The sequence below is a fragment of the Pogona vitticeps genome, chromosome 9 (genome assembly GCF_051106095.1).
Source record: "Pogona vitticeps strain Pit_001003342236 chromosome 9, PviZW2.1, whole genome shotgun sequence".
Taxonomy (NCBI): Eukaryota; Metazoa; Chordata; class Lepidosauria; order Squamata; family Agamidae; genus Pogona; species Pogona vitticeps.
In genome coordinates, this window is record NC_135791.1 from 10119970 (window position 1) to 10142025 (window position 22056).

Genomic DNA, 22056 nt, shown 5'->3' on the forward strand with positions numbered 1-22056 from the left:
GCCAGTCAGTGCTTGTCCCTGTTAAAACACCCGGAAGTCGAGCTTTTTGTGTGTGTCTGTAAGTGTGACGTTCTAATTCAGGAAGGAAAAGTGAGCCTTGTTATCAGGAGATGGTGTTGATTTTGCTCCTTTTGTCTTCTCCTCCCTTCAGTGGTGTTTGTTTTTTTCCTCTCTTGCTCCAGACCCTCTAGCTTATGACCCCAAGCCCAACTCGGAGAACCTTCCCATCATAACCATTGACCCCGCCTCCCCTCAGTCTCCAGAGTCTGTTGACCTAGTAAACGAGGCAATTAAGGGGACGAACCGCCTCCCGCCATCCCCGGAGGAAGAGGAGGACGAAGAAGGGCTGGTGATGCGAGCCAAAGAGCCTTCCTCTCCAGGCACGGATGACGTGTTCACCCCAGGGACCGGGGACAGCCCTAGCAACCAGCGGATCATGCGATGCCTCAGTGACCCCGGGCCGCGGCCTGACCCTGACGAGGGGGAGCCCTTCATCCCCAAAGGGCAGTGAGCCCCAAAATGCACTACTAGAGCTGGCCTGAAGGGGGAGCACCCTGCACGTGCACTCAAAAGACACAGTAGCTCTCATGCATCTACTTTATGGGGCATCTCGCTTCCTCTCCACACACCCCAATCATTCCGCCTCACATATCCCCAAATCATTCTGATCCTACCCCCACATCTTCACTTTAGAAATTTTGCTAGGTAGTAAGAGAGATCACCAAAATGGAATGTATCTTGTGTCCGCTGGGCCGCTTTGTGAAGGAAGCAAAGGGTGTCGGGGTTGACACTCCCCGCCAGGACTCCTACCATGTTGAGAAGGCAGAGAAGGGTGTGTTTTGCCCCACGGCTGTCTTTTCCTGCAGGGTCCAGAGACTGCTCTTATTTGTGTGCCTCAAACCTTTCGTCCACTTGCACTTCATTTTGGAGAGGGTGTTGCTCTGGCCTTCCGAATGCACCAGAAAAGCTGGGGATATTTTCTTTCACCTGGCATCAGGTGTAGTAAGAATCTGGGGCTAGACAGCATCTCATGTTGGGCAGTCCTCCTTTTGCTTTGCCATGGGCTGAGTCTATGGTGCCCAGGGCGAATTGTGAAGCCAGAATTCTCTCTTCTGGATTTGCTTCCTATTCACCAGCTGTACATTAGCTTGAGATCTCCTAGACCTGATATGCTCAGTAAGGTATTTCACTGTTCCCCCTCTAAAAAAAGCCTTTGACATCCGCATCCAGTGTGCTTTAAATCCAGTCATTTGTTTATTTATTTATGGGGGGGTTTGAAAGATATTGGGTTGCCTCCACCCTCACCTCAAATGCTACACTTTTCAATACCAGTTGCTGGTACTGGGCAGTCGTAGAGCTAAAGCACAGCAAATCCGATTCTCCCTGGATTCTTGGGGCTGTCGCCCACCAAGTGACATTTTCCAAGCTCAGTCGGCCAATCCAAGCTTTAGAGTTTGGGGGGTTTGTTAACTTAAATTCCACGAAGCCATATATAAGTTATCTGAACCTTTCGAACTTCCAAACTTGAGCTCTGGTGGCTTGTTTTTTGCAGCTTGTTTGTGTTTTCTGACACCAGTGGTGTGAAAATGAGCAGTTTTGCCTCTAGAATGGAAAGTCGGCTGTGTCGGTTTATGCCTGCTATGAGGGCGAGAGTTTATCTTTCACTGACATTAGTAACCATGTGGGCAAGATGGCATGAGCAAAAAATCTCCTGCCACCACCAAAGGGTTCACGTGGCCACATGTAAAGAGCCACAACCACTTGCCTAAATCAGTACAGCCCACATTCTCCCTGCTGATCACTTCTTCTGCACATGTTCTCCTTCTCTTGAGGTATCCATTTTCTATTCTTGTGATCTTAATACCTTTTTAAAGAAATCACTCCCAGAACATTTTGTTGACCAAAGATGAATACTACATGGTTATACATATAGAACTGCTGCTTTATGTTTATTTATTTTTTTTAAATTTTAAACACAAGAGTATCTGTTTCGCAAGTTATTCCACAGAAAGGTGTGCAGATGTTAAATGAAGAAGTGCATTTTACATACTGGCTCTGTCGGGCGTGGGGTGGGGTCAGAACTGCTGTACCCTCTCTAGTAAAAAAAGCTTTAATATTAATGTTTTTTTTCCCTTTCAAGTTGGGAGCATGAAATCTACTTGGTAGCTGAGTTGAGACCTACTCTTTTTAGCCATATCTGATGCAGGGAAGCTCTTTCTCTCCTGCCGGAGAGGCCTGATCCAGCCAGGAGCATCCTTATAACTGCCTTCTGGACCTCTGTTCTTGACAAGCTCGTCTCAGTGTAGCTTCTTGCCTCCCTCTGTCTGCCCGACTTTGATCTTCTGCCGACCTTCCCCTCTCCAGAGCACACTCCCTAGCTTTCTCATACAAAGGGCATCGCAGTTTCAATAGAACAGGGTAAGAGGGGACCTTTAGGATTCCCAGGCGTTTTGGCAATAACTTCCATGCAGAGTCCAGCCAGGATTGTGCCCTTCCAAAGGCTCTTCACCCCCGTAGTGGAAAAAGCTAGGTTTCTCTGTGCTTCGTCCAGTTGACTTGCTCATCACTCTTCCTGATCTCACTCTTCTGGGTCCAGCCTCCCATTATCCTGAGCGACAGAACTCTGTCTCCATCCTTTCCCGTCGAATGTATATTTGACACTTCTTGTGCTACAGTCAGGAGTAAATCCACCCTTACAAGTATTGGCTGGCCTCTAATATCTGGAAACTGCAGCAAATCCTTGCTTTGGGTGGGGTGAGCCGCAAAGGGTTGAGTCCAAGGCAGACGTGAGCCTTAGACTGTTATCTGCACTTGAGGGCTTGAGCCCTTTATATGTCACGGCTCCCTCCTGCACAACCCTGAGATTCGTCGTTTGGTGAGAGACCATGAATTCTTCGTTTGAACTCACAGAGAATTGCAAGACCTCACCTAACTACAGGTCCCAGGATTCTTTTGGAGGGAGCTATGGCCGTTAAAGTGCTGTCAAACCGGTATAACTGTACAGTGTAGATGCACTTTGATTCAAGTGTTAGGGTTGTGTGGTTATACAAGCAGGGAGGGAGAGAAAGGGATGGGGAGGACAAGCATGTTAGCTCTATTTCCCTTTCATTGTCATTTTCTTTATGTTTAGAGTGATGTTCTGCAGCAGGGATTCTTTTGCTGAAAAACCAGGTTCCTCCATCCTGGGAAGAACTCGCGTTGAAAAAAGAAAAGATTCCCCTAATGTAGATGTTGATGCTCAAGGCAGGGGGGTTTGGTGATCAGAACGGCAGCACAAGGGTATGGCACAACAGTGCTTGTCCACCACCTCCTGGCCGCTTTCGCCTGTTCTTTCTGACCCAGATCAGAACACAAGGGCAACAGTCAAACTTTACAGTACAGGTGGAGAAAGTGGCACAGTTTAATGCTTCCCCATAGGGGGGAGAATTTTCTCAGGGAAGAGGGGGTCAAACTTCGTCTTTTGTCGTCTGGTGTTTCCATTTTTCATTTGCAGCCTGTTCTTTATGGGCAAGGTTATCACTCCTGTCCCTACCCAAGTAGAGACCACAAGCTGATCTGCCATTTTGGTAGGGCAGCCATTGGCCAAAGATGTTTTCTCTCTCTCTCTCCAAAGATTACAAGTGTTTCCCATTGCTTCTACTCAGAGAGGTAGAAAAAGGTCTGGACAGCATGCTGTCTGGCTCTCGCAGGTTGCTTTTCTGCACCATGGATCCTACCGGGATAAGGAAACCTTAGCCCACTAGATATCTGGACAATGAATCCCATAATCTCTCAGCACTGGCCTTCTCAGCTGGGGCACTGAGAGGTCAGTCTATTAACATCTGGAGGGCCAAAGGCTTCCAGTCCCTACTTTACAGGGCATTGCATCATGACATGACCCCCGTCCTATACTGAAGTTCTAATCACTGGCTCTGATTATTCTAAGCTAATCATGTGTACTTAACATTTTGTTGTTTGTTTGTTTGTTTTAAGAATGTGTGTGTAACGGAGCTTGGAATTCTTTTAAATTATTGGACTATCACTGTCTACATCCCTGGCCAGCTGGCGGGGGAGGGGGTTCTGGGAGTTATAGTCCAAAAATAAAAAAAATAAATTAAAATGAACTAAATCAGATCAGATCACATCAAATTCTACATGCCTGTTGTGTGCCGTGTGAGTGCGCGTGGAGAGTCAGGTGGAGAGAGGCCACGGAAGTGGAAGGAGCTTTGCACTTTGGGTACCGACTCTGGATATTGTGAGTCTTCTTATTCAACTTGATTTTCCAGGACCGTGCCCTCTTACAGAGCCATGCTGGGGGCTGCTGATAACCCACACTCTTCATCATTCTTTGCCTCCACATCTGCCCTGCTCTGAAGGGGGCGCTTCGTTTCTCTGCCCCTCGCTGTGCCTTTTTAGAGCCATACAGTGTCTGCCTGCCTGCGCTAAACGGTGTTGTGATTTCGCTGCCCTGTCTGTCCAGCGACCCCCGGGCCCACCTCCCCACCTCCCCTCCGGGCTAGAGGGAGAACACCAGGCCCATTAAACTGCTCTGTGCACACCTGCCTGTTCTCCCATCCAAATGAGAGACCAACCCACCGAGCCCTGCAGCACACTTACCCCACCAAAGGGGGGAAGGAGCTGCTAGCGGCACAGGGAAGGGAGGGGAGCAGCAGCAGAAGGGGGGGCTCCACCCAGCTGGCCCCCCACCAACTCCGTATCTCTGCATACTCTCTACCTAACATGGGCTTTTCCGCTGCTCGCTGCTTAGGGCTGAGCAGGTGTCCGTCACCCTGGCCTCCAACAGCCTGTATGTGCTTTCACGTACGAATGCTCTTGTCTCCCACTGGGAGCTGTTAAAGCAATGGAAACTATTGTATAAAAGAAATATGTGTAAAGAGAGTCTTTTTACATAAATATTCTAATAAATGAATGTTTAAATTTTTAATGCCTTTGTGTTAACTTTTCCTGTCCCTCTCCAAACACTTTGCTTTTAAGCTTTGGAGCAAACGATGGTGCAGTAAATCCGGTGTATTTTTTTACTAACTTATCATGAAAGTTAGGGAAATTTTTGTTTGAAATGCAACACCCAGCATCCACCAGCCCAAGGGATGGAGTGGGAGAGCAGTCGTCTGAAACAGCTGCTTCAAGGAAGGTGGAGCAAGGGCTACTGTTCAGTTACACACAGACACACACACACTGGGCATGATCACACTAATGATATACCGTATTTTTCGCTCCATAAGACGCACCTTTCCATAAGACGCACCAATTTTTTAGGAGACGAAAACAGGAAAATATAATCTGTTTTCTTCGCTCCATAAGACGCACAGACTTTCCACACCCCTGTTTTGTGGGAAAAAAGTGAGTCTTATGGTGCAAAAAATACAGTAAATTGGGCAATGGATCAGGGGTTTTGAATTCAGTTTAAAGTGGCATGGTAGTCACATGGCTTTGGGGTCGATGTGTGCATCCTCTTGGGAAAACTACTCATCTGTTTTTAAGCCATGTTGTCTATCAGTCAAGGGAGGGGCTACACAAGCTTTTAGAACGGTTTCATTTAAGGCTTTGTCCTGTGCCCGTCTTCCCTTGCGCTGGCTGCCTTTCTCAGCCACCAGCTGTGGTGTCATTTTAAAAATAATTTTGCAAGTTTTTTTTAAAATTTCTTGCATTCTGGCATAGAGCTAGTCCAGAATGACATTGGGGGGGGGAAGGAATGGTTTTCCTGCAGCCTGACACAGGAGCACAGAAGACAGACAGACACAGAGAGGGGGCCTGGAGAAGAGGCTGCTACGGCTGAAACTGACCAGAGACATTGATTAGGTTTGGAACGGAGGGAGACCTGCACGTGTTCCTGCTTGGGTGTGCATGGGAGCAAGGAATCTCCAGCTGGGGCTGAAACGGATAAGAGACGTTTTAACTAGATCGGCACTTCTAGCCTTGCAAAGGAGAAACACTAGAGAAGGAAAGGAAGCAAAGAAGGCCACATATGAAAAACCCAACAGACAATTGACATTGACAGAGGTGTTCACATATGCCAACAATAAATTGGTTTCACAAGCAATTTAAAATAAATGACCCTCTCGCAGCTGAGGAGCAAAATACTTTGCTTTCCAACAGCAACAAAAATCCACACACCTCACAGGCAAAAAAAATCTTGTGTTTCCATGTGTGTTGTGTAGGCACATTTTTTAAAAAAATGTTTTTAAACATGCTAAATCTAATTCAAATACAGTTTTTTCCCTCCAATGGTTCACTACAGCATTGTTATTGGGGCCATTTTTCTAGCAATTTCTGGTTGGTGATAATTTGAGTATGAAGTTAGTAACTACAATTCCTTCATAAATCAAATATGTACATCCTTCATGTTTCTGTTGGTTAAATCCTATTGCATAACTACTCGCACAACCCAAGTTTGTGCCTATACAGTAGTTGTGCTAGTGCTGAGGCAGAAGTACTATCCCTGAAGCACATCCACCCATGCTTTGTGCAATCAGTCATTCTGGGACAGGCAACTGGTTAATGCCCGGTGCATTTATGCTGCCATAATGTTACTTTGGCCTTAGTCTTCCTAGTTTGCACCTTCCAGCAAAGGCTATGCAAGCTCCTTTCGCTCTTTTAGCACTGACATTCCCGTTATGATGTGTATGTATTGCTTTTCAATATGAAAAAAACATGACATTTTATGAAAACTTGTATGTTTCGAGTTCTTCCTAGGAATTGTTCTGTGCTTACTTCATCTTTATCAGCATATATTGACGTGATGTTGACATCTGTGGCCTTTGCCTTTGGCTGAATAAGTGTAACCTGGTCTCACTACCCCGGCACACATCCAACTGAATGGCTATTCATCACACAAATGCTACTAGATCCACTGAACCAGACTTCTCCCTCTTCTTGCTATCTGAGCACTAGGTGGCAGTCTTCCTCCTTTAACTCCTACCCTTGCAAGTGAAGTCCTGTTGATACAGACCCAACCACCTGCTCTCTCCAGCATGTTGAGGGTGGGGGCTTCAGAGTTTGGTGGACAATTTTTATTTCACTTTAGTGCTACTACACACACTGTGAATCTCTGTGGGATTCCCAAGGAAGTCAGGCATCCTCAAGGATCTGACTATATATATTAGTTATTCGTGTCCTGTGTGGAGAATTAGTGCAGGGAAATCGCCCCAGAGCAGGACAACAGCTGCGATACAAGGACATCTGCAAGAGGGATCTGAAGGCCTTAGGAATGGACCTCAACAGATGGGAAACTGAGAGCTCTGAGCACTCAGCCTGGAGGCAGGCGGTGCATCACGGCCTCTCCCAATTTGAAGAGACCCTTGTCCAGCAGGCCGAGGCAAATAGGCAGTCCCGAAAGCAGCAAAATCAGGACAGGGGACAGATTATGTATGTCTTCATTGTGGAAGGGATTGCAATTTTTATGATTTTATATATTTTTATACTGTTTTGTTTTATTTTGTAAGCCGCCCCGAGTAGACATGGTCTAGAGGGGCGGGGTAAAAATCAAATAAATAAATAAATAAATAAATAAATAAACTCTTGAATTGGCCTTCTCAGCCACACTAGACGCTGTTCCTAGTCCTCCATAAAGAGCGTGTTACCATAGTCTTTCAAGACTGAAGGATCCCTAATCAAATATTATTTCTATAATTAAATATACATTTCAAACTTCCCCTTAATGTACTGAACTCTGTTGGTGTGTTAAGGGTCCTTTTATGGCCAAAAAAAGAGCAAGAGTAGTTTGGTGGTTAGCATATTGGAGTGGCATTGGGAAGATCCCTTTTCTCATCCCCAAGAAACTCGAGAGGTGACCCTGAGCGAGTCGCTCTTTCTCTGCTTGACCCTCGAATAGTTGTTGTGAAGATCAAGTGGGGAAGGCAGCAGCTGTGTATTCTGCCTTGAGTTCAATGGAATGGTAATAGCCAAATAATAATGAGGATCCACTCTTGGAGAAGGACTTCCCTATTAGTTTGTATGATAAATTCACCAGTCACAGATAGATTTCACAGAGTCCATGATTATATAAATATATTTTTAAAAACCCTTCTTTCCTAACTATATTTTTTCCCTTGTACCAGTGGGTCACCCACCTTCAGTGGGGAGCTGCTCAATTTAAAAATGCATCATTCCACCTAAGTCTGAAGGTGGTGCAGTATGGGAGATCCTTCTCAAACAGGATACCTGTTTTTAAATATTTGGAACCCAGCTTTTCAGAATCCCCAGGCAGCTAACCCCCTCCAGCTCAATGAATGACTGCTGACCCAGGTCTTCCTCATTCCTGGATGGGAAAGGGTCACCAGTGATCCAGAAGACTGTGTGTTTATCGGGATGGGGACAAGGTTTCTCTGAACCTGTGAGAAAGTCACGTGTTGGCCCATTACTCCCACGTGCCACCCGTTTTGAAAACTGCCATGACAAACCCTGCATCTACCTTTTCCCAAAGACTGTTGCTTAGAGCTGACTATGCTGCTGTCAGCAGATGACTCAGCGCTTCTGGATGGCTGTTCAGGGGACTGCTGTTTGGAGACTGAGGACCAAAGACAGACAGAAAGCAGCAGACGGTTAGGGCCAATCACATGTTAAGGATGAGCAGCTTGTACAGGTGCTGGGGGTCAGCACAGCTTCTTAATGCAAATTATGAATTTTTTTCCACTGCTTGTTTTCATGGCAAAAATATGTCACTTGCAGAAATCTAGCACTTCAAGGGCCAAAGTAGCTAAGGAACTTCCTTTGGAAAGGCTGGTTTTCCACATGCAGGGAAACTGGATCTGCACATCAGACTTCCATTCCCTTGGTGGAGCCCTCTTGCCAGGTATTATTCCTGAGTACCAGCTGGATTAGGGCCCACAGTTCAAATCTAAACCCCTTCCCCTTTTACCCAGCTTATGTTTTCCTTCTGGGCACCAAGGAGCACGATTTCTCACAGTGCCCCAAAAGTGATCAGTGGCAGCCACCATAGTAGAGAGGCTAGCCAACATATGAAAGGACCACCAATAGACATTTTACTGAGGGCTGGCTTTGTCCACTGAGATCTGAAAGACGCGTTCAAATTTTGGTAAAGCTCTCCATGTGAGAAGGGGCAAGGATGAGCATGCTAGCCATGCTCTCCATCACTGATCATAAGATCGATACTCTGAGGGGAACTCCAGAACTCCGGCCTGGAGTCAAAAACAGAACTTCTCCAAACTTCATCATGGCACTAATGACGCAGGGAAATTAAACAAACACATCGTGGTAGCACATCCTTTGTGGGGTTTAGCTCTGGGCATGAAAGCAAGTGCTCCTCCTGTTTTAATTCCTTTCCTTGGGATGTGGCAGCCACACCCACTTCGATTCTTTCCAGCTGCTGGGATGTTCTCTCCTTGTTCAGATGGAATCTCAACGTCTGCAGCTATCCTGGCTTCACTGGCTTCCTCGTCTTCACACCTTCCTGACTCACTCATGGGTGGGGCAGCAAGAAAGAGGGAGAGGGGGACAGGGAGGGAGGGAGGGAAAGAGAGGCCCTGCCATCCAGGTGGAGCTGGATCGTGTCCATTTGGCAGGCTCCATACAGATTGAGGAATGGTGACTAGCCGGGCCATGTCTTGCTCGCAAAGGAGGAGGTCTGTTGGTGGCACCAATCAAAACACGTTTGCCCAAGATGGAGCCCAGCCCTTAGTTATTCTTCCTTGGCTTCTCCAGCTGCACCCTGCTGTGCGCAAAGAGGGATTTCGGACTGAAACTGTGATTCTTATGCATTAGAGAAGGAATTGCACCTTTGCCATTAACTCTTTGGGAGGGTGTCTCTTTGCCTTGCAAAGCAAGGAAGGGGGGCACAGCCAGCTGTGTTCATCACGGATCTGCCAAAAGGAGAGAGAGGACAAAATGCTCAGATCATTCACTATCCCATACAGTGGTGCCTTGCTAGACAGTTACCCCGCATGATAGTTTTTTTGCAAGACATTGGCTTTTTGCGATCGCTATAGCGATTCGCAAAACAGTGATTCCTATGGGGGAATTTCGCTGGACAATGTTTGGTCCCTGCTTCCCAAACCGATTTTCGCTAGATGATGATTTTGACAGCTCCCTCCGTGCTCGCAAAACGGGTGTTTTCGGGACCTAAGCTTTGCAAGACTGCGATTTAAACAGCTGATCGGCGGTTCGCAAAGCGGCTTTCCTATGGCCAATCTTCGTTAGACAACGACGATTCTTCCCCATTGGAATGCACTAAACAGGTTTCAATGCATTCCAATGGGGGAATGCTTTTCGCTAGACAATGATTTCGCTAAACAGCGATTTTGGTGGAACGGATTATCTTCGTCTAGCGAGGCACCACTGTACTTCTCATTGCTGGTTGAAAACAAAGTGTTTTCATGTAGAACTAGGGTGTGTAATACAAGCAAGGGCACAGTGGGAATTGATCATTCTCCTAGGAAGGAGAGAAGAAATGATCCTGCTTTTCCTTTGTAATCACTCAGTGGGGATATAATACAGTCTTGTTGCAAAACGGATGTTCCAGGCACTGGAAGTTCAGAAAGGTTTGCCTGCCTGGAGGGACAACATACTACGTCTCCCTGGGCTTTCCTGTCCCTTCCAGAGCCAGCAGGACAAAAGCCAGGGAAAGCTAAGTGACCGAAGTAGGAGGGAATGAAGTAGGAGGATATCCCGAGGTGCCCTAGCATGACAGCTCAGTTCAAGTTTCATTCCACCACCTCTCTCGCACCTTCTTCCTCTTGTGCCACTTCCTCCTCCCCCTGGCCTGAGATCCTCTGGCCTTTTTATACTCCTCTGCCTTGGGTGTCAAAAGATTGGAGAGATTCCCATCCTTTAGTACTGCCTCTGGTCCCCATGTGGGCGATCACTATGCTCAGGGCTTTGATCCACCATGAATAGAGTCCAGGAAGAGTGGATCACACACCTCCTTCCCTCTTTTGTCATTTCTCCCAGACGTTGGAACTCCCTCCCACAGGAAGGCCAGGCTGGTCCCATCTTTGCCGGCCTTCCACAAGTAGAGAAGGACCTTTCTCTTCAGGCAGGCTTTCCCCCTGAATGATGGACTCCCTGAGTGGGAGCTGTTAAATGGATCGTTGTCCTTCACTGCCGTGAACGTGTTTTGGTGGTTGGTTTTGTCAACCATCTTTACTGTTATGCGTTTGATCCTTTCAGTATTGTATACTCACTGTTGTTAACTCCACATACCGTCTTTTCATATTGCAAGCCGCCTTGGGTCCTTTTTGAAGGAGAACAGTGAGGTAAAATTATATTGAACAAAATAAATGAATAAATAAATATGGAAAGAATAAACAGACTGAAGATGCCTCCAAGGGTTGGCCCTAACATTAGGCAGAGTGAAGCAATCGCCTTAGGAAGCAGTTGTTGGAAAAGAGTTGCCCTCATTCCATGCCTGTTGCTCTTTGTTGGAGTCTTGGAATTTAGAGCTGTGTTGTTTGAGAGTTGTTGCCTATCCCTGAAAAACGTCCACCGCCTCTGGTTCCGTAGCAGGTGCTGCTATCCTGTCGCAAACCAAGCAGAGGCACCCTCTTGTCCTTTGTCTCAGGCAGCAAAACATCTTGAGTCAGCATGGAAACCTAGAAATAGAGGGCAGTCCTGTGTAGGTCAGGACCTGTCGATACTCCAAATAGGACGTGTTCTGGAGTGGGGGACACAAATTAAGAGCAGGGAAGGGGTAAATGTCCTCCCAGGCACTGGGGAAATGGCCCTAGAAGTAAACATCACTTAACTACAACAAGTGGCCTTGGGCCCTTCTTGGCGGACGGGCTTTTGCAGCATTTCATTAGTAGTTAATAGAACTCGACAGTAATTTTAGGGCCGAAACTAGTGCAGATTCTTCGAGCAGCTAATCAGGAGTAGCACAAAGAGTTATATTAGCCAGTGAATATGGAAAGGACATCATTAAAGCAAAACAGAAAATAACTTTAAGTATGCTAATTAGCTTTAATTACCAAAGCAAGGAAGAAAGGTTCTGCAAATTCCACCTTTATAAGGTCATTTGGGCACCTGGGGAGGTAGAGTGGACAGACTGGTTCTCTAGGTGGCTGGCTTTAATGGAATCCCCTCCCTCCTCCTTGCTCTCAGGACAAAACATATCGGCCACCTGTGGTGATACACACCTTGGCAAAACTGGCTTGGGGAAGGGAATAGGCCTGCCTCCTTGGGATCTACCAAATTCGTGGGGGGGGGAGAGAAGGCTACATCATCTTCAAAAATTAGCAACGGGAACATATTAATAGAATGAGCAGGGCATGTGGAATGTACAGATGGAGTTTTTAGTGGGCTTAATATCAGACATGGTGGCGCTGTGGGTTAAATCGCAGAAGCCTCTGCGCTGCAAGGTCAAAAGACCAGCAGTCGTAAGATCGAATCCACGCAATGGAGTGAGCTCCCGTCGCTTGTCCCAGCTCCCGCCAGCCTAGCGGTTCGAAAACATGCAAATGCAAGTAGATAAATAGGGACCACCTCGGTGGGAAGGTAAACAGTGTCCCATGTCTAGTCACACTGGCCACGCGACCACGGAAACTGTCGACGGACAAATGCTGGGTCTTTGGCTTGGAAACGGGGATGAGCACCACCCCCCAGAGTCAGACACAACTGGACTAAATGTCAAGGGGACCGTTGGCAGGAGCTGATACAAGTGACAGGAGCTGCTTGGATTCAATCTTACGACTGCTGATCTTCTAACCTTGCAGCACAGAGGCTTCTGCAGTTTAACTCGCAGTGCCACCACGTTCCTTTTATTGAGACTTTAAGTGCCAATTAATGAGAAAGGGGAGAATTCTGGGGAATTTGTAACTATTTTTCTTCTGTGGATCTCTGTACTTCTACTGCATGGGAAAAAAAAGTATTTACTAGCAATTCAAAACTCAATTCAACACTTATTTCCGAAGTTGGATCTGTATATATAAATCAGTCAATGCAAGTGTCTGTCCTCTTTTTCCCTTTTCTTTCTTTAGGAGCCACCCTATGAAAAGACACAAAGTTTTTTTGGTTTGGGCCCCCCCATGTTGTGGGATGCCTGCTACCAAAAGCTTGCCCAGCTCCACTGCTGGTGTTTGGTTCTTGTGTCGTGAAGAAGGTGTGGCTTCCTGCCGGCTGGTGTTGATCCTCCTCTCTTGACCACTTGCATGACTGTTGCTGAACTTCACTTGCTATTTATCTTGTTTTCCTGATTGTTTCCAATAGGGCCAAGCCAGCCATGAGGCAGGTGAGCAGCTACCTCAGGCAGGCAATGCTGGAGGGCAGGAAGCCGGCTTCGGAAGGTGCCGTACGTAGCTTGTCTGCTATGCTGCCTGCCCAGACTCCTATAAGCTAACCTGTTGCCTGGAGGTGCAGTGGTTTCGAAGTTGGATTCAATTGCTAGAGCACTGTGTTTCTGTATGCACGACCAGGCAGAGCTCGTAACTAGTTACAAAAGAATACATTATTTTAACAAATTCCATTTTGTGAGTAGCAAAGCTGCAATTACATTACATTGCGGTTGCAACGTACTGAAGCATAATATCTTCCTTTTCCCGTGTAATTGTAATTTTTATTTACTCCGACAGTCCTTGGGCTGTATCCTCATGTGGCTCAAGATATTTAAATGGCTTTTGAGATGAAGAAGAGGGAGGTCGGTTGCAGCAGAAACAACCGGATGGGAAAACAACAATCAGAACGGGTCTGGTGATATATTAAAGCAGTGGTCCCCAACCTTGGGCCTCCAGATGTGTTTGGATTACAACTCCCAGAAGCCTTCACCACCACATCTGCAGGCCAGGATTTCTGGGAGTTGAAGTCCAAGAACATATGGAGGCCCAAGGTTGGGGACCATTGTATTAAAGCAAAGCAAAATATGCTGCTTATAAACTGCCTTGTAGTGCTTAAAGCACTTTTCTTTTTTAAAAATTATACAGGTTATACTCTCCCCTCCACCCCAGCAAAATTGAGGTGACCTTGAGCCAGTTATCTGAGCCCAACAGGATTGAACTGAGCAAACTTTGAGCAGAAGTTTGATTGCAGTACTGTAGTTTAACCACCACCGCACGAGGCTCCTAGAAGGTTTCACGTGGCAGAAGCTTTCATTGTCTTTTTTATTATTATTTAAAGTTACAATGATTGTAATTATAACTTTAGGGTCTTGTAACTATAATTAAATATATAATTTACATACTGTATATATAAATATATCTATTTATATTTTTAATTTCAGGAAATGGCTGTGGTGGTACACTTATCCTATGCCCCAAGCAAAACAACAACATCAACACAAGTCTTGGGATGACTCTGATGTGTAAAATGTATAGTTGTCAGTCATCTTGCATTTGGTTGCAATAGAAAAGCAGAAAGTGGATGGTGGTGGTCTAAAATAAATACAATAAATAGGCTCCTAAGCTGGTATAGAATGGTTTCGTTCGCTACCCCTAAACAACATGTTGATCTGGTAGACTCAGAGGGCTGCCTGGGAGAGTGTGTGAATTGTAGCCTAAATCATCTAGGGTTTGCACCATAGCAGAGAAGTGAAAAATAAAATTATTTTATGTGATACATATGAAGGGTTGAGAATGGTGGAGGGTAAAAGGAGGGAAGTGAAGAGAGATGGTTGCAGGAAGGGGGTCTAAAGGCAAAAGGGGGCAGCCCTCTCTTTTGTAAGTGAGATCTCAAGGAAGCATTTCCAGAACTGTGTGGACAAGCCGTACTGGGAGAATCCCGTGTACAGTATCTCACTACACCTAGCAATAAATACCCTGCCAATGTGCGAATGCCAGGACTTGAATGATCTATTCCAACCTTCAGCAGAAAATAGGAGAGCAACCCTGAGCAATCCCAGAAAGAGCAGGAAGAACACGGACATGTAGACAACTCCTTACCTTGGTTCAGCAGCTCCCTGGGGGAAGCATCCTGCTTTCCTGATATGTTCATGTTTTGCATACTTTACCGCTGAGAATTCTGCTCTTGCTGATGGAAACGCAGGCTTCCTAAGGCAGGCATCAGCCCAGCATGATCGATTATGACTGGATCACCATATCAGATAGATTAGCCCTACAGGAAGTCTCGTTCTTTACACCTCTGATTGCAGTAAGACAGACAAAATGAAAACAAAAATCTGCCTGTACTGGAACAACCGTGAGCATTGGATCCTGGAGACCCAGAGATGGGCCCGTGGATAAGCAGACAATGTGACCAGCCCGGATCCAGCCCCTCGAAGACAAGGAATATAACAAGCCCATCTAGGTCCTTTTCTTTGTAATAATAAGGTAACAATAATCACCGGTACACGTGATTTAATCAGGAGACAGAGCAAAACACTTGAAACAGTTTCAGCATGCCAGACCCTTTTGCGCAGCCTACGCTAATGTGATGTGACACTGATATTTTCATAAAAACTGAGACATCTCCGTCAGCAAAAAATTAAATCCCCTTTGCTCTTCTGCGGCCATGAGATGCTTTGGTCATTCAATGGCCTTAAACAAGCCACGTCTGGTAATCTTGCATAGGTCCTCAATCTCCTCTTGAAGTAGGAAACTCCAAGAGTCTAAATCACACTGAATTGTTCAAAAGAGAGAATAGAATAGTAGTTTAAGGACAAGCCAGCTCAAGGACTAAAACGTTTCCCAGATGAGTGAGTTTTGGGCTACAGGAAAGAGAACGCTTCATACTCAAGTACCTCCTTCACATTTAAAAAAATAGCACACGAGAAAAATATTTAGGTAAGTATTAGGAGCAGTAATTAACAGTATTAGGGGCAGTAATTAACAGCAACTGGAACTGCAATGCAATGTTGTCGTGTGGAGTACTCCTGTTCAGAGTTCCAGCCAGCTAGCCATACCCTCTCTTGAGACACGCCATTCCATTTTCCTCCTGATTCTCCACTTCTTGGCCATCCGTTAGTGAGTGCACACACTCTCGTGAGTCTATGTAGGGAAGGCCGATCATTTTTTTTTTGCATATTTTTGGTATGGTTTTCCCCCAGCTCTTCTATAAACATTGGGCTGCTCTAAAATTTTGTGTGTGTGGCTACACAGTTGGGTCACCCTGCAGTCCCGGTGAGATTATCCTGAATGCCCTCACAAACTCTAAAAAACAGGGATAGGGATTATGGGAATTTTCTTACACCTGATCCAGCTGTCTCGTTGTTTATATGTCTTGCAGAACACCGAATGCAGCCATAGGATCCTATAACGGGTAGAAATGGCTGTTAGGCCACCAAAAGCAAACTAAGAAAATGACGAGGCCCTGTAGGGCCATTGAAGCAAAACAGAATCTAACCTCCTAAATCCAAGCCAGGCAAAGCCACTGAGAAAACGTCAAGATATAGAAAGCCCTGGAAGCTGTGAGATTGAGCATTCTCGCCTCCAGCCACTGTGTAAAACTACCCAGAGAAACGAGGTTGTCCCACTGTGCTTTCCTGTCTCCCCACCAACGTGTGCAAGTTGTGGTACGAAAGAGACAAAGGTTTGGAGCCTATATGTAGCCTCTAGGCTTCAGAGGTGGCCTTGCCTCTCAGAACTAGCTGTGAAGGTGTCATCTAGTATGTGAAAGGCTGCCTGCTCCCAAGTCTGATTACAGAGATAAAGAACCACACACAGGGACACCAAATCCTTGAGGTTGGTTGCCTTCCATCAGTCCCAGCGAGCATCACCTGGACAGCAGACTCAGCAGGCGAACCTGTCAATGGGTCGCTCTTTTTTTGTCATTAACACAGCTACTTCTTTGAAAACTATCTTTTGCTACCTGCACAATTCTGTCTCACAAACGATGCATCCGAGTTTAACTCTGCAGCTTATTCTACCCACTATGAAAGCAGAACAAATTTAGAAATCATATACCTGTCATTTAAACAGAATATAAAACATGTCACCCTAAGAAGGAAAACTGTGATAAGAGGACCCGTGTGCCTGCTGCAGAGTCTGTTGTCCGGGTGCTGCTAAGGGTGGAGGAGAATCTGCAAGATTGCTGCGCTCCATCTGTAAAATAGTGGCAATAAAGGGGGAGTGGGGGGACCACCACATCGGCCAAATTAAAAAGGATGGAAAGCCCAATGTTGGGTGAGATTACGTTAGGGACGAGCACTCGAGATTTGGGACTTGCTGTCAAATCGGACTTCAATCATGCTGGGGATTTGACATGAAGTCAACTTGGGTTTTTCTTTCTTTCTATGACTTGACTTGCAACTCGGAACCCACCCACCTCTCCCTTTTTTTCTTGGTGCAGGGGGAAGCTTGTTCTAATAGGGATTTAGATTCAGGATTTGGTACCAAAGACGTGGATTTGGTACTTGCCAGCATCTCTGATAATAAGACGTACTCTTTCATCACAAGCTGAATTTTTAAAGAAATGAAATACCAACTACACAGTCTTCCGCACTATTGAAGCGTATGTTCTCTTGTCCAAAGAGTCAGGCTCTGGACCTATTGCCACTATGGACATAAAACAGGGCATATGGTGCTCACAACTGCAACAGTTGTTCAGCATTTGCTCAATCCCAGATGGGCCAATGAGTCGGCTTGACCTGCCTTCTCAACTTACCCTCTTGGTTGGGCGAACCAAGTCTGTCAGCAACACAGTTCAACCAGGCAAGGTTTGTTTGCTAATCCTGTTAGTTTCAACAGGAGTTTAGTGTCAGCAAAATTTCGCCACATACACAGGAAAGAGAAAGATGGAGGAGGAGTACAGGAGACTAAATGAATTATGTAGATCTCCTCTGTCACTGAACCAGCATAGTAATGTCCTGCCTGCAAACAGATGTCAGGTAGACAGGTGTGACCTCCCTAAAGACCAAGAAAGAAGGTTTGTGTGTCCATGCTTGCATGCGCAGTTCCAGGAGCCTGCACAGGCTGCTGTGGGAGCTATGCACAAGAGGACATGGGTTCTTAAGGATTTATCGCATAATCTGGTTTAACTGCAAAACCTAAGGGAGGGGAGGGTTCAGGGCTGCTTAATACTTGGATGGGAGATCCTCAGTGAGGGCTAGGAAAGAATCCTGCTTGAAACCCTGCAGAGCTGCTGCCTATCAGAGTCTGCAGAATTGGGTGCACTAGACCGACCAATGGCCTGACTCAGTGGGCTGGAACATTTTTAAAAGGTTTAGCTCATTAGATTTTCAGACATCACAAAACAACCCCGGGGGCAAAGTTTTGGGAACTACGATGGTGTTTTGGTTGAGAAGGAAATGGTGGTAGAGAAAGCAAAGCCTGCAGGGCTGTGCATAAATCCCTAATAGATACCAGCAGATACACGTAGAAATGGGCTGCATACCTATGGCACACGGAAAGAGGAACGCCACAGAATCATTGGTTTCATTGACAGCTGGAATCTACCACAAGGGTTTGGAAATAGGGGCAGGGGCCAAAGAATCTCCGCCCCGTGCTTTCTGAACCAGCAGCCCTCCCTATCTTCTGCTCTATCAGTCAGCAAATTTGTGTACACAGAGAAATAATTTCCAATTCATGAAGGGTACTTTCGGACACTGTTGCGCCCTGGGGCTTATGAAAGTTGGCAGTATTCATCTGGAAGCAATTCCCATCTTGCTGAGCAAGCAACAAGGGCTTGATTCTCGCGAGCAACCCAATGTGTTTAAGGCTTATGCAATCTCTAGGTTACTATAAGGTAGTAGCTGAGAGACAGAGCTGTAAGTCGGGAAAAATTGCTGATTCAGCTATCCATTCTGATATAAGAACATCTCTAGGTAAGCCAGCCTTTCTCATCCTACATCTTTCATACCTCAAAATGACCTATTGGCCTGCCTTATAAGACTGTTACGAGGGCTGTTCACACAATTGTTTCCTGAGATGTTTCTACACGGAGGGATATAGCAACAATGGGAATTCTGAGTTGTAATGAATGCAAAAAGCACAGTATTACACCCACATACCATACAACGTTTAAAGATGTAGGCCCATCATAGGAAGGAAGGAAGGAAGGAAGGAAGGAAGGAAGGAAGGAGTAAGTCACAATGCAACATCTCAGACAGGGTTAATAAACTGGAATCCAAGTCTTGACGTTGAAGAGCAAAGCTCTTCAAGCTTGTAGAATCAAACATGTCACTTTTCCTTTTTTTTTTTTTGCAGTATTTGTATATTCCAAATCCTATGTGCCTTCAGTTTGGACATATGCAGCAATCCACAGATTATGTAAAGTTATCGAAAACGAATTAAATTCTCACTTCCAGTTGTGCATACTGTATTATTTAGAATATGCTCTCCTTCCCTCTCTCCCTCTCCTTCTCCCCTGTTTTACAACATATGTGGTACGACACCTTGGATGATTAATGTTGGCTAGTTTGGCAAGACGTTTGCTTGATACCCTTGTACCACACTTCTCTTCCAAGGTAGTGTCCAAAGTTAACCATTTTATCCTTACAGCTGGCCCAAGTTAACTTCATAGCTCAATAATGACTGGAGTGTAGATCTCCCTAGTTTAATACTCTGATCACTGCACCATGCTGGATAGTAATTTTTAGGAAATGAAATAAAGCATAAACCAACAGGGCAGTTTTCTTTGGGTGAACTCAAAAGAGGCTGCCAATCATATATTTTGGTGGCGGAGTCCAGTGACTGCAAGCCTAAGGCAAAAGATGTAGGCCCATCATAGGAAGGAAAGATGTAGGCCCATCATAGGAGGGTGAGCTTCCATCATTCATAACTGGCTCCTTGTAAGCGAAAGCGTGCCTCCTCAACAGGGCTATTGCTGAAAGTCCCAATGAACTTTTCTGCGCAAAGCTCCAAAGAACAAGCCAGAAATAAACGGTCTCTGCATGACAACCAGACACCCTGAAAAAGACACAAGCACAGCAAGAAAATGACTGGGCAAACCTGATGGATGACTTGCTCTGTATACTTAACCTTCAGGAGCCTAGGCTGGGTTCTGGAAACGCTCAAACCTCCTTCCCTTAGAGTCAATTAAGACCTCGTCCCATAAACAAGGGCACACACACCCATTCTGAAGCTTATTAAGAACTCTGAATACACTTCAGTCAGATGCAAGGCGTGAGGTTAACCACCCACAGGCATCAGGTTACAGGGTAAGCAAGCCCCGGGCAGTCCCTCTAGACTGGCACACCTTAGTGTTGCTGACAGTAATTTCTTCTTCCATGTAAGGTGATGTTCTGGTGAGTAATAGGAGGCCATCTCTCCTGCTCCAAGGCGAGAGATTCCAGAGCTGCCAGTGGTCTGTGGGATCTGAACCCCTGAAACAGAGTGGGCAGCTGGAGGCCAGCGCTTTGGTATGAATGAAGTGATCTTAGCTACCTAGGTGTTGTGTGTGTTTAGGGGCAAGTGGGTGTCAAGGGAGGCGTCAGGAGGATGCGCTATGCAAAATTTTGGAAAATTTCTTCTTTGGGATGGCAGCACTAAGAATCTCCCAACCAGTGTGGGCCAGAATACTTGGAGGATTCTGGAACTTGTCCAGAAAAAGGCATTAGTGCTGTAGCGCTATGCCATGTTGGGAACTGTTACCTATTAATTGAATAATACAGGAATATCTTAACTTCTCTCCAATGAGGAGAGAAGGCCATACACATGGCGGTACTCCCTGATTTATCTGTGAGATATGTCAATTGAAGAGAGAGGGGTGAGGGGTGTGAGAGAGCTTCATGGATCAATGGAAACTTGAATTTAGATCTCCAAACCCTCGTCCAACCATTCTAGATTCCACACTAGGCACAATGTTAGCCTGATGAGGAACTTTCCAGGTCAAGGGAAGCTGATTCATGGCTACAAAGGGTAGGGTCAATCTGGAGCCCTGCTTAAAAGGGCTTCATATCCTAGGGGATGTTTTTACCCATTGTCTGTTAGGTTGGCACAGGAGCACACAGATGAGGTTTGCCAGGTCAACAGCATCCCATTCCCTAAAATTTCAGAGCAAAGCCTATTAGCTGGGGGAAGCTTTTGTGATGTCATTGGGGTGGGTTCTTTTGATATCATTGGTAGGGGCCAAACAAGGCTTGGGACAAGATTAGATGTTCTGGCCCAGCTGTTTGTGAAAACAGGCACAAGGAGAACCTGTATGAATGGACTCAGAATCTGAGCAAAACCCTGGCTAAGCTTAGAACTGTTGCGGGCTCAGCTGTGGGTGGAAACAGATACGACAGAGAGTAAATGGATATGGAATCTGGGCAAAAAAGAGGAAACGGTAACAACACCGAACCAATAGAAAACACAACGTTTCAGCAGCCAGGCAGGTGGCAAAATGCACCAGGCACCTGCAGGCACCATAGGGATAAAATCCTGTGTAGCCTTCTCTACAGCACATAAGATACACAAAGCATTTTCCCAGTCTATGCACTAATGCGAGGAAACACAACTGCCAGCCAAAAGGTTGCTTGTCTTCTAGCCCATGTGCTGTTGTGGCCAGGGCTTGTGAAGAAAACAAGACCCAGGGGTTGTGATGGTATCACTCCAGCCATGCTTCAAAAGGAAGTGTAGGACAGTGTTGTAAACTGCCCAGATTGGCCTTGAGCAGATGGATGATCAATAAGTAAGTAAGTAAGTAAGTAAGTAAGTAAGTAAGTAAGTAAGTAAGTAAGTAAGTAAGTAAGTAAGTAAGTAAGTAAGTAAGTAAGAAAGAAAGAAAGAAAGAAAGAAAGAAAGAAAGAAAGAAAGAAAGAAAGAAGTTACCCACCTACCCACCCACTGGCTTTCTGCTCAGTCCCATCCCTCTTGGCTTTTTATTATGCCAACCATAATTTACAGCGCTTGAGCAGTGAAAGGTATTTAAAAAGGATGAAGATGGGAACCCAGGCTTTGAAGGGACCTTGGACAGAAAAATCAAATTTTCACTTGCAGCACCGCTTGTCCTGCCATTTAATTTCCAACCTGGAAAACCATAGTCATCTCCTGAGATTTCAGCCAAAGTCCCCATATCAGGCAATCATAACAAAGGTCCTTGTGCTCCTGATTCCAGTCCTATGTGGGCCAATAAAAAACTTTGAGGAAAAGTAGGTGGGAAATGGTCAGAGGCCAGTGTTTTTCTCTGAAACACAACTGGCTGTCAGAAAGAAAAAAGAAGGAAAGAATCCTATTAAGTTTCTTTGGAAGCTTAGATGAGGAAGAGGAGAGTATGGAAGTGATGGAGGATGATAGGGCTACTGGGAGAAGGGAGGGA

The 22056-nt window shown here is 45.8% G+C and overlaps 1 protein-coding gene and 1 long non-coding RNA gene across 2 annotated transcripts in view; both read left to right on the forward strand.

The window, feature by feature from the left end:
• The window catches only part of SLC9A1 (solute carrier family 9 member A1), a 97350-nt gene extending 92426 nt beyond the window's left edge, over window positions 1-4924 (forward strand). Inside the window, exon 12 of the mRNA XM_072980284.2 lies at window positions 183-4924. Within this exon, the coding sequence (XP_072836385.2) occupies window positions 183-511 (329 nt within the window). The 3' untranslated portion in view covers window positions 512-4924. The remainder of the gene's footprint in view (window positions 1-182) is intronic.
• Window positions 1-22056, forward strand: part of LOC144584288 (uncharacterized) — a 362675-nt gene that overhangs the window by 284425 nt on the left and 56194 nt on the right. The window lies entirely within an intron of this gene.